Source organism: Ruditapes philippinarum, unplaced genomic scaffold (assembly GCF_026571515.1).
Source record: "Ruditapes philippinarum isolate M1 unplaced genomic scaffold, ASM2657151v2 ctg21747_1_1_1_1, whole genome shotgun sequence".
In the NCBI taxonomy this organism is placed as follows: Eukaryota; Metazoa; Mollusca; class Bivalvia; order Venerida; family Veneridae; genus Ruditapes; species Ruditapes philippinarum.
Window position 1 is genome coordinate 1 of NW_026859107.1, and position 12,534 is coordinate 12,534.

The 12,534-nt window shown below is 32.9% G+C and overlaps 1 protein-coding gene across 1 annotated transcript; it reads right to left on the reverse strand.

The window, feature by feature from the left end:
- Positions 1-4,472: 4,472 nt before the first annotated feature.
- Positions 4,473-10,832, reverse strand: LOC132755251 (uncharacterized; the record flags this gene model as incomplete). Its single annotated transcript, XM_060746081.1, is given in 6 exon segments — positions 4,473-4,536; positions 5,036-5,186; positions 7,259-7,378; positions 9,350-9,419; positions 10,275-10,365; positions 10,793-10,832. Coding segments are annotated over 6 exon segments (536 nt in total), but the record flags the coding sequence as incomplete, so codon positions are not given.
- Positions 10,833-12,534: the final 1,702 nt, after the last annotated feature.

The following is a 12,534-nucleotide window of genomic DNA, read 5'->3' on the forward strand; positions in this document are numbered from 1 at the left end:
GAAAATAAATATTTCATGAGAGTGGCGGTAGTACACAGTTGAAGAAGAAAAATAAAATCCTTTTATTTATAGAAAAAACGCTTGAAATTTTCTGTTTAATTATATATTTTTCTCTTTTTTGACATTTCAATTTTGAAAAGACTTTTCCCTAAAATTTTGTGTACTGGCAGAATTTTGAAAAAAGCTAACACCAGTGATTAAAACTAAAAAATATGTTTTCACTGAAAAATATATTTTTTACAGTGTACAGAAATAATGACATATTCATAAATATATAGATAAATTAAGTAAATGTTGCATACACGTTGAAGGGAACTAGATTATGCTTATTAAAAATAAAATGAATTTGTACTGAAGGTTAAGACATAGAAAAGTAAATGTTGATACCCTAATGATTTCACTAAGGAGTGAGCATTGAACTTTATTGATATATTTTCTGATATTCTTCCAATCCAATTTCCCCAAAATATTGACAATTACTGACGACACATCGTTCTGATGTGGTAGACATTTGTGCCAAGTTATTTCAAAAAACCCTTCCACACATGACAAAATTACAGTCCGGAAATTTCTTTTATCTTCAAACTCTTCTCCAGAGAATGAGTACCTTCAAAGTGTGACCTTGACCTTGAAGGTAGGGACATGGCCCATGGGTCTTGGACATGACAAGTCGTCTTGATGTGGTAGACATTTATGTCTTAAGTTATTTTAAAATCCTTTCGATGCATGACAAAGATACAGTCTGGACATGTAATTTGTACCTATAAACTCTAATTGTGATAATCATAAAGTTAACTTCAAAATAGTAGTGTGACCTTGACCTTTGAGGTAGGGACAAGATTCTTGGATGTGACATGTTGTCTTGATGTGGTAGACATTTGTGCCAAGTTATTCTAAAATCCTGGGATGCATGACAAAGTTACAGTCCGGACACAAATATGTATACCTATCAACTTTAGTTGTGATAATGTGAAAATTCAAAATTTTAGTGTGACCTTGACCTTTGAGGTAGGGACATGGTTCTTGGATGCAACACAACGTCTTGACATGGTAGACATTTGTGCCGATCTATTTCAAAATCCCTCAATGTATGACAAAGTTACAGTCCGGACAGTGGGATTTTAATATGCAACCCATCAGTGGCATACAAAAGAGCTATTTACTAGGGGATCATAAAAATATTATGGAACTAACAAACTAGCCCATTTTGTATATTTATTTTTCTCTTCAATTTGATAGAATGCTCTGACATGTAAACATATGCATTCATAGTTAGAAATAAACTTTAAAATTTACTTCTTTGGAATAAAAAATTGCACTGCATCTAAAAATGTCTGCAAGTTAATGATTCATAAGGAAGGTCAATGAATAATGATGGTTCAATATGATATTGCAATATCTCTATACTGCTATCCTGAAAGTTCCAATCTGTCAATGATTTTCATTAGACTGCATTCTCATGAACAAATAACTGCGAACGTATCATTAATTAAATACCGGAAGACTAATAACTTTTGGATAAATTGTCTAGAAAGAAAACATAATTACACCAGGGAGGTCATTAGACAATAAAGACCTTGACAATATAATATAACACTAGGAACAAACAAACAAACACATATTGTTTTATTGATTCCATAATACAAGATATTTGGCATGTACATTATTTACTTTGTTTTGATGTTTTGGCAAAGAAAATCACACATTCCAAATAACTTTCACACCTTTACAATCCTTACTGTCGTACAGGTGAAGATCAAAACAATATCAAAATATAACCTTGAAACAGATTCTAGTAACATAACACTGATCAAAATATTCCTTCTTTTATATAGTAAAGCATTTACTATCATAAGCTGGACTTTATAAAAATATATATTTGAACCGCCTCATGACAAAACCAACATAATGGGTTTGCGACCATCATGGATCCTGACCAGCCTGCTCATCTGTGCAGTCTGATCAGGATCCATGCTGTTCGCTATCAGTTTCTCTACTTGTAATAGGGTTTGTAAGCGAACAGCATGGATCCTGATCAGACTGTGCGGATGTGCAGGCTGGTCTGGATCCATGCTGGTTGCAAACCCATAATGTTGGTTTTGTCATGACGCGGCTCATTTATAGTGTTTTTCATTTGAAAATTCAATAAAACAACTTGGTAGAGGTCCACTAGGCAATGTTTCATGCTAAATATCTAAGCTCTAGTCCTTTTAGAGAAGACTATTTTACATGTATATGTACATAGTGAAAATTTTTAAAACCTGGGCAGGTCCAATTTTGACCCTCAATTTTTGAGGCTCACAGGGAAGACTGGGCTTGCCCAACTGTGTTGCCTCATTAAATAAAGTTGTTACTTACTTACTTACTTACTTACTTACCCTAAGGCTATAATATGAAGTCATGGAAGAAGTGCCTATATGATGTTTCATGGTATTAAAATATTTAAGGTCTTGCCCTAGTAGGTTTGGAGGAGAAAATGTAACAATTTTACTGTATGTTTATAGGGAAAACCTATGATTGCCCTGGGATGCTGTGATGGCAAAAAATATTTGTCTGTTGTTTTTGCTTCAAGGTCCTGACTAATGGTTGGTCCATAATATTTGTAGTAATCAAGTTCTTTTTCTTTTACATAACAGTGTAAGAAATTAGGATTTGAATCGACTAGGCTGGTCGGACTACCAGACTGGAAAATTCACTAGCCCAATAGACATTTCACTAGCACGATTTATTTGTTCAAAACAGTTGTTTATATTGCCTTTGAAAATACAGTAGCCTAGTCGGGCTTGTTACTGTGAAAAGTTGGTAGCCTGAGAGGCAATTAAGTAGTCAGGGGCTATAGGACTACTGCTTATTTCGAACACTGTCATTGTATATATGGCTTGAAGTCAATAATAGTGTTTATGTTTTAAATACTTTCTGTTTTTATATATCATAGTAATTAAGGGAATAAAGTGATATCTAATGAGAAAAAAAAATATTGACAGTAAAATTATATTGCTTAAATAATCTTATGGTCGATTCTTGAAAGAGTTGTAACATAGAATAATTCTTTTATTTAACACTCGTGAATATAGAACATAAAAACAAAATAAAATGTTCTGGAACAGAATATAACTTTGCTATTTTAAGTAGAATTTTATCGGTTAAGCAAAGATTTCATGTATGTGCAATTTGCCTTTTATGGAAATTTACTACCATATTTCTTTAATAAAAGCATTTTTGAAGTATTCTTTTTTTAATTAAAACAATAATTTATGCAGTGGATATATTGCTTTATACACTTTATGACATTCCCAAACAGCACTTAACCTTTAAAGGATATCATATATACTATTTTGATATAAGTGAAGATAATTCATTAGCTAGGATTACAGGAGCATCAACTGACTGTAAATATCTCATTTACATCTAACCAAATACAGCAAGTTATTCTTATATTTTTGATTTATAAAGAAACCTTCCCACACCAACTTGTTATAATACATGTATTTCCAGAATAAAAAAACTTCCATTAATTGTACAAAATAACAAAAACTTTAAGGAGTTCCTCAGTACAAGTATTTTCGTCCCGGAAGGGGTAAGAGTTACATAAACACTGCGTTATGTAACCTTTTTTTCCTGAGACAGGAAAGACCTCAATTTCTGCCTATATTTTATTTCCAAGTACAAAATTTCTGTATGTTAACTTGATATCTTTTTTAAAAATCAAACTCATCATGTAACCAGTAAGAGAGAAAAAAAATCCATTCTTAAATGAAGTCATAATGTCAAAGAATTAACAGGGTTCGAAATACTGTTCTCTTTGTTTGACAGACGATACATATAAATATTACAGAATTTATAATTTTGTCTGTGCTAAGTAATGTGGCTTTCTCTACAAACTTTGTAAGCAAACATTCTTTAAATAATATTCTTTTTTCAATGTAAGAAGTCTTTTTTGAGATTTTACCTGTCATAACTGAAAACTTGGCTTGTTTTTGTGAGGCAGGCTGCTTAAAAAATATTTATTATGTTTCCACTTGAAGCCAAAATGAAAAAAAATAACATGAAGGGGAACAAACACAAGCTTTTGCCCTAACAGAGACTATAAGCAAATATAACTCTGTAAATAAAATCTGTCTGCCATCAGCATGCATTTTATAACTGCATGAGTATTTCAAATGCTTTACTAGACAGTATCAGGTATTGACCTCAGCAAAATTGTTAAAAAAGGGGCATGTAACTTTGAAAAAATAGGATTATCTGCCCTTTCGAAATTGCATCCTTTTATGATTATAAACATGAATACCAAGTAAAGCGGTTTTATAGTTTCTCAGAAAATGTCATATTTATGAAAAACCAATCAAGTTAAACAATCATGATGCAAATGCTGACAGAAGGTCATGATAATAGCTCCACATTTTTTTCTTCTCTCAGTAGAACTCTAGATTTTGTCAAACAATAGCATTTCAAAAACAGGAAAAGGTCCTTACCTTATTATTGAACAAAATCCATTTCTCTACTGTTTGAAGAATACCATCTTGAATGCTAGCATTGCTGTAAAACACATGAATAATACCTACATAAAAACTAATGAAAAAAATCTTACTCCTGAAAAACAATAAACGTAAGTAAATCAACATACTATGATCAGAAATGAAATGTTTAAGCATTTAAAACAAGAGCTGTTGGTTGGACAGCCTGCTAGACTATTCTCAGTGATTGATAGTAAAACAAGAGCCTTGAATTCATGTTCAATTTTCTAAGTTGTAAAAGGGCCATAATTCTGTCAAAATCCATGTTCGAGTTATGGGCCTTAGAAAGTGACCTCCTTTTATCCTCTTGAATAAGTGTGTTTAGTTTCAGCCTATTCCCTTCCATACCAAAAAACTGAACCAAAGTTTGACACAGACTCAGGGCGAGTACCATAGCTCTCCCTATTCTTTAAATAATCAAGTGGAAAATTAGCAGACTGCAATTTCTAGTAAAATAACAGGTTTTTCTTGTAAGCTATCTTGATTATCTTATAACTTACAAATAAATAATCAGAAATTACCTATCACTCCAATCAAGAGCCATATTGTAGACATGTGCCATCACCTTAGAAAAATTTAAGTGTTGAGGATGACGTGGTGCTGGGACTCGAACACACAACTCTTGCTGTCTCTTCAGAGCCTTGGCAAGGCTCTCTTTTATCTCCAGATTATCTACACATTAGAACAAGTACAAAAATATATTTTTAAACCTGTAAAAAAGTACGAAATACCAAAGAGTTATAATGGGTCTTTAATTGCTCACATGTAATAAGTTCTTTTATCTACATGTATTACTAAAACAAGTGCAAGTGTAACAATATATGAACAAGAAGTTCATGTTGGCCCTGGATCCCTCACCTTAGATACATTTGCTAGAAAAGATCACAAATTCAGTAACAACTGGATTGGATTTTTTATTTTTTATCATAATTTCAAAATATTTGTAGATGCGTGATTGATGTTATTGATGCTTCATGACAAATATCTCTGCTTTAGGCATTAAAGTTACATAAAAGAAGACAAAAATGTATTTTCCTATACAAGGTTACATACACTAAGTGACACCAGCTTAAATTTTGATCACAGGGTTATGCTACATGCAACATATCTGAACTCTGGGCATTGTTATTTCAAAGAAACAGATTTTTAATACATTTTTACTAATTTAATTCATTTATACAATACAAACAAAGTCTATATATTTATTAACCTACCACAGGATCCTTTTTTGGCCCCAGGGATATGATTTACATATCTTTTATAGAGGGTGAGGTCATTTTTGACCACAAGAACATACCTTATTTAACTTTTTTTATATGTCCACTAGGCAATGTTACATGCCAAATATCTAAGCTCTAAGCATTAAGAAGACATAAATGTAATTTCCTTTACAAGTTTATAATAACTTAGTGACCCAAAGGGCAGGGTCAATTTGAATCCAGAGTCATTATTTATCACTTTTGAGTAGACTGTAGTGTACATGCATTATATCTAGCCCCTTGGCATTGTAATTTAAAAAGATTTTTTATGACACTATTACTATAAAGTCTATGTACCTAGGTGTTCCTAAGGGTTGAATTTTATAACTTTTGTTCATGTCTACCAGGCAATGCTACATTTCAAATATCTAAGCTCTGGGCATTGTTGTTTTACAGAAGAAGACTAAAATGTTTTTTCCTATACAAATCTATATAAAATAAGGACATTGTAACCCTTGGGGCTGAGTCTGATCCCAGCAGCATGATTTATACACCTTTTATAGAGGATCCCAATGTGATGCTACATACCAAATATCTTAGCTTTGGGCATTGCAGTTTCTTGGAAGGTCTTTAAAGATCTTTCTTTTTGTTTTAAAGAAATTATGGACATTTAAATACAGTCAACTATCGTTATCTCGACATCGCTTTTCTCGATATTTCGTTATCTCGATGAAATTTTGAAAGTCCCGATTTTCTTCCTTCTTTATCTTTATTGGAAATATTTGTTTATCTCGATATTTCTATTTCGATATTTTCAGTATCTCGATGTAAAATTTCAGCCCCAACAGTTATTTTTACACTATAATCCTTTGTTTATCTCGACTTCGTCCGTTCCCTTCAGACGTGTGAAAAACACAATCTAAACGATAATTGCTCAATTAATAGCGCGTGTCATAATGTCGATTATGTTTGTAACAAGTTTAGCTGTTTTTATAAAAGTTAATCTATTTAGCGTGTTGATTGACTTATGTCCACAATGAGTGAATTTTACATTCTTTTTAAATATTCGAACACTGTATCAATTCATTATGACTTTAAATGTAAATGAAAAAGTGAAAGTATAGAAACGCTATCGTTGCAATATTGTTTCACAACATCACCACCAAATCAATCAGCGGTGGAACAATCTCGAGAAAGACCCGATAAATAACCCGGGAGGATATCCGGATCAACCATATCCGATTCACTATATTGGTGTATTACTGAGTAAACCTCACTATGTGTTTTTATCACAGACACCCGTATTTCCGCTGGTAAACATCCGCTTATGTTACTTTGTTAAATATTGACTAGGCCTATGAAAACAAGACATGGGGATATTATAGTTTATTTGACATAAGGTATCCACATGTCTTTTGTAAAAATCAGTTTCGCCTTGTTCTAACCCTAATATGTTTATCTCGACATTTCGTTATCTCGATATTTTTTGGACGGTCCCAATGACTTCGAGATAACGAGAGTCGACTGTACCGTATAAAAACGTACCATTTAACATATTTATTGTTTCCATGACAATGGTGTGGAACAAATTATATTCTTTCACAGCTTTAGACAACATCAAGCATAACACATCATACAGTTGTTTATCTACATTTGCCAACTTCACTGAAAACAAAAAAAAAGAAGATATTTGATGCTATCTAAAAAAATTGTCCTTCTTTTAAACTTAACCCTATTTTATATGTGTAAATAAACAACTTGGCCTGGTTTGAATAAGCAAAAGGCCATTGATTATCTATCCCTCACCAACCAAAATATCTTAAATAAATTTGTCCATCTTTCCATCTGGACAAAACCATTCCTAATTTTTAGGAATTTTCAAAATATTTACTGGAATCACAATCAGTGGAAATCACAAACAGTGCAGACCATGATCAGGGAGCAGTAACAGGCTGGTTGATTTTTGTCTGCACTTGTTGTATAGAGTTTCACCAGCAGGTTAAGGATTAGGAATTTTAAGTGTGAAAATTTAAACACCAACCTGTGTAATATCTTATCTAACTGCAAAGAATTATCAAATAAATCACATAATTTGTTGATTCAATTTCAGCTTACTTTGCTCTGTGCACTTCTTAGCATTATTTTTTTTATACTCCAGGTCATTCTAGTACTGGTGTATGACCTTAACAAGACATATCAGATGGCAAAAGTTACCTAGTTAACATATGATTTATATTTACTCATCAACTATTTCAATTAGATAGATTTTATCATACTAGGATGACCTATTGCAGAAAGGCCATTTCAAACAATTATCAGAGATATCTTGTCAATAAGAAACTGCAGGAAAGCATGACAGAACTACAAAAGTACTAAACTATGTAATGACAAAGTTGGATATAGTTATGCTCCCTGAATTTTTTTTGAAGCATTGACACTCCATTTACATGTTGTACCCATTAAGAATCCAAATGACTTCCAAATCCCAAAAACTTTGGTTTTCTATGTCAGGAGAACAGTCTTCCCCCTTAAAATATTGACTGCAGTCATTCCTGATGTATACATGTACACAGAACATGATATAATAATTATGTTATATAGTAAAAGATGGGAATAATAGAATCTATCATAGGGTTAGATAGAGGATAGGAAAATCCCAACCCGAGGGTGATCGGTTCCATCGGGAACGAGCCTTGGCGAGTTCCCGAAGGAACCGATTGCCCGAGGGTTGGGATTTCCCTATCCTCTATCTAACCCAATGATTGATTATGATTATTTTTCTCACTCACCAGGACACACAAGAAATCAATGAAACTACTTGCTACGCACATTACAACGTACCTAGTTTTGAAAAGCAGGGCGGGGCTTAGGCGTCTGACTTTTTATGATTAAAAGTCCGCAAAAAATTCTACTGACCAAGTTTATGTGTAAAAATTCAATGAAAATAAATTCATATGAGATCCCTCATCAAAAAGCAAGGTTATCATGATAAAACACATCAATATTAAAGTCGGAAAGTGTCATAATATAGGTGTCATAGTATAAGGAATTCAGTCCATACTTCAATGATTGACAGAAAGGGTTAACCGTTTGCAAAGATTTTTCTACTTCTTCGGTTATTTTGGCTGAATATTCAATTAAAATATATCAAAATGAGATTTGTCATCAAGAAGCATCATTATCATAACAGAAAACATGAATGTTTTTCAGGCAAAGTGTCATTATAACCGATTTTACCAAGAATTTTTTGATATTTTAAAGTGTGCTATTTTTAGTAACAGATCGATATTGAAAAGGGCTGACCTAGGTAGAGTAGGACTCATTGCACTGTGAAAGTTTATATCAATCTATTTTGATTCCGTGGACAATTTAATAGATTAGCTCACGTATTTTTAATACATTTTGACGTTTCATTTTTGTTAAAATAGGAGTGAATATGTGTAGGAATACGTTTTTTGAGTGCTACACGTTGAGTGTTAGATAAGCCCATGTGAGATAAGATTTTCCAACACCGCTATTTTTAGTAACATTTACGGATTTTTCTATCTGGTAAGTGAGAAATCAAGTTCTAGGTATGACTAAGAAAGGACTTGACTTATGTAAGTATAACTTTGGAGAATAATATACTGTACATACATGATTCAACTATACCCTCCAGTAATGCTTTAGCATTGTCCATCCCATTTGTCTTCCCAGATTCCAGTGCCTGAAATTTATAAAACATGCAATCAAATCATTTGTTCAGCCAATAGTAAAGAATCTGATAATTTGTTCAACAGCAAGCAATAATACTGTCACATATAGAAAAATTATCTAAATATCTAATGATTTACTTATTTACATCAGGCCATATTCAACCAAAGAATGGAATTATGCCCAAACCAAATAGTACTTGAAACATTAAAAATCTCTGGTCAGATTAACTGTTTTTACTGTGAATTAATAAAATCACTGGACCATGTGTTGCAAGCCTACGCAGCTCATTTTGTAACATGTCCTGTAATTTACAAGCCCCTGCTACTTCCCATTACTGTTCCTCTCTTGGTAACCTATATATTTTAAGCATGTACCTTTCTTGTGATATACAGGAAGTAACCTTAAACACTGTGTATCTAATATCATTTTAAGTAAAATATTTTCATATTAATTTTCATGTTAAAGTATAAATATCAAATACAAAGAAGAATAGGGGCTGCAAATAGAGCCTTTAGTCACATAAATTGTCTTTGATATAATTTTATGAATATTTAATCAACTTATTATTGGAGGTAGTCTAATTAGGTAGATTTAGTGCACATTTTTGTAAGGCAAATTTTGAAGCACTTGTTTGTGTGTTTGGTACCAACACTGTAAAATTGGCATCCTTCCAGCTTTACTGGTGAATGAAGACCTCCTTTCAGGAAATCTGTTTGAAAGGTACATTTAATTTTTCCACTCCTCTCTCTGTTGTTCATCTGACAATAACCTGTTATATAATAAGATGATACCTAAATAAAGAGAAAAGGAGTGATTCTTTTGTCACAGGTTAAATCAATGTGCTATCGTCAGTGTATATAAATACCTCTTTAACTGCGTCAGTAAAGTTAATGTCAGCTATATAACTTTTGGGGATTTCTCCTAACTTTGCCACCTTGTCATCATCCTTATTTTTCCTGTAACAAAAATATATAAGTAAAGATTGATGTACATCAGTTATGTAAATGAGTACCAAGACAATCCCAGAAGGCAAATAAAGCTTAGCAAACCTGCATGTTGTATTCAATGTGAATAAGTCAATAAAGGCTGCAAAAGCAGAAGGGTAAAAAACTTTTTTAAGCACCAGTCACTCTAGTTTTCCCTAACTTCATCTTAGTTAGAGAACAACCCAAGGTATCTACCAACAAATTAAGAAAGACATCAGTCAATAAATGCTGCATAAGTTAAATTTTTATCAGTCTTTTTAACCTTGACCCCATGTGACCACTTCTTTTCCACCAAATGTTAAAGTATCAACCAAGAAATATACCTACTGAATTAGAAAGACACCAGTAAAGAAATAAAACCTGTACAAGCAAATGTATATAAGTGTAACATACTCACCAAACCTCCTTTACTGGTGATCTTTTAATGTCCTCATGTTCTATAATAACAAACAACAAAACAACATTATTAGCATTTATATATTGTTTCTTTAAATTGTCACACTCAATTTCTTTACCAATTCTGTAATTGATAACTAGGACAAATTATTTGAAAGAAGCAGTTACAAGAGTGAAATAAATACCATAAGGTACATTAAGTCAAGCACACCTTCAATACTACGTACCTGTTTAGTCTACAATATTGTTTATTTTATTTAGATCCTGAAATTTCCGAAATCAACAATCAACCATGCTTACTTCATAGCTGTGACAGTTACACAAAATCAAAAGAAAAAGCAGGTCTATAAATGGTTAAATAAAGAATAAAAAATGTTTCTTTTTCTTCCTTTTAAAATAAAACTAACTATGATTTAGTCAAGAACATTGTTATATTTACTCCTTTAAACATTTGCAAACAATTTACTATATACAATGTCATGTACCAAACATTTAATAGTTAAATATTAATGAGCTACACTGAACAAAAAAAGAAAAATTTGAATAATATTAATTAAATGCAGGTTGGTTTTAAGCCAAACAGAGCAAGATAGTGTTATACTTGTATTTAAATTTACTATTTTCGAACATTTTATCTTACAAGCATGATGGCCAATGGTAAATGACAATTTAGAATTTAAATCAAACTAGAAGGGTTTTTTTGTCACAAAAACATAAGTCTCCCAAAACTATGTATGATCACTCATGTGAAGTTTCATTGAAATTCCACCAGTAGCTTGACCTGAGAAAGCTGGACAAGATTTTTCTATTTATAGCTCTGACAACCATTTTGTGCAGCGAAGTGGAATTTACCAGTATTCTGCACAACTAGAGATGGTACTAATCACACCAGTAGCTTGACATGTGAAAGCCGGACAAGATTTTTTTTATTTTTAGCTCTGGTGGCAATTTTGTGCAACAAAGCATGCTGGGGATGTGCTCGTCTAGGGATGGTTCTGATCACTCCTGTAAAGTTTGGCTGAAATCCCACTTGTAGTTTGACCTGTGAAGGCCATACTAGATTTTTCTATTTCTAGCTGGCGGCTATTTTGTGCAGCGAAGCAGAATGTGCCAGTGATGTGCCTAGCTAAGGTTGGTACTGATTACTACTGTAAAGTTTGGTTGAAATTCCACCAGTAGTTCCACTTGTGAAGGGCAGACAAGCTCTATAATGCAGACGGACCGACAACCAGACAAACAGAGGGACAGATGGACCGCAAAGGCAAAAACAATATGTCTCCCAAAATTTTAGGAGACATAATAAGTGATTGTGTGGATGTTATCTGGTTTGTTAGGAGTGGAATTAATATGAGCCGCGTCACGACAAAACCAACATAATGCGTTTGCGACCAGCATGGATCATTCGATTACCAACCCTATTACAAGTAGAGAAACTGATAGCGAACAGCATGGATCCTGATCAGACTGGGCGGATGTGCAGGCTGGTCTGGATCCATGCTGGTCGCAAACCCATTATGTTGGTTTTGTTGTGACGCGGCTCATATATCTGTCCAGGTTACAGGACACCTTGTTTTATTTTAAACTAAATAGAGGAAGAGTCATCAAACACATCAATATCACTTGTCCAGAGTTGTGCAGTGTCCCTAGCAGAATGACTGTTACAGTATAGATGGTACGATAATGATGAAACATTTGTTTACGTTGTTATGGAAAGATGAATGACATTTGACATTTTACTGGATT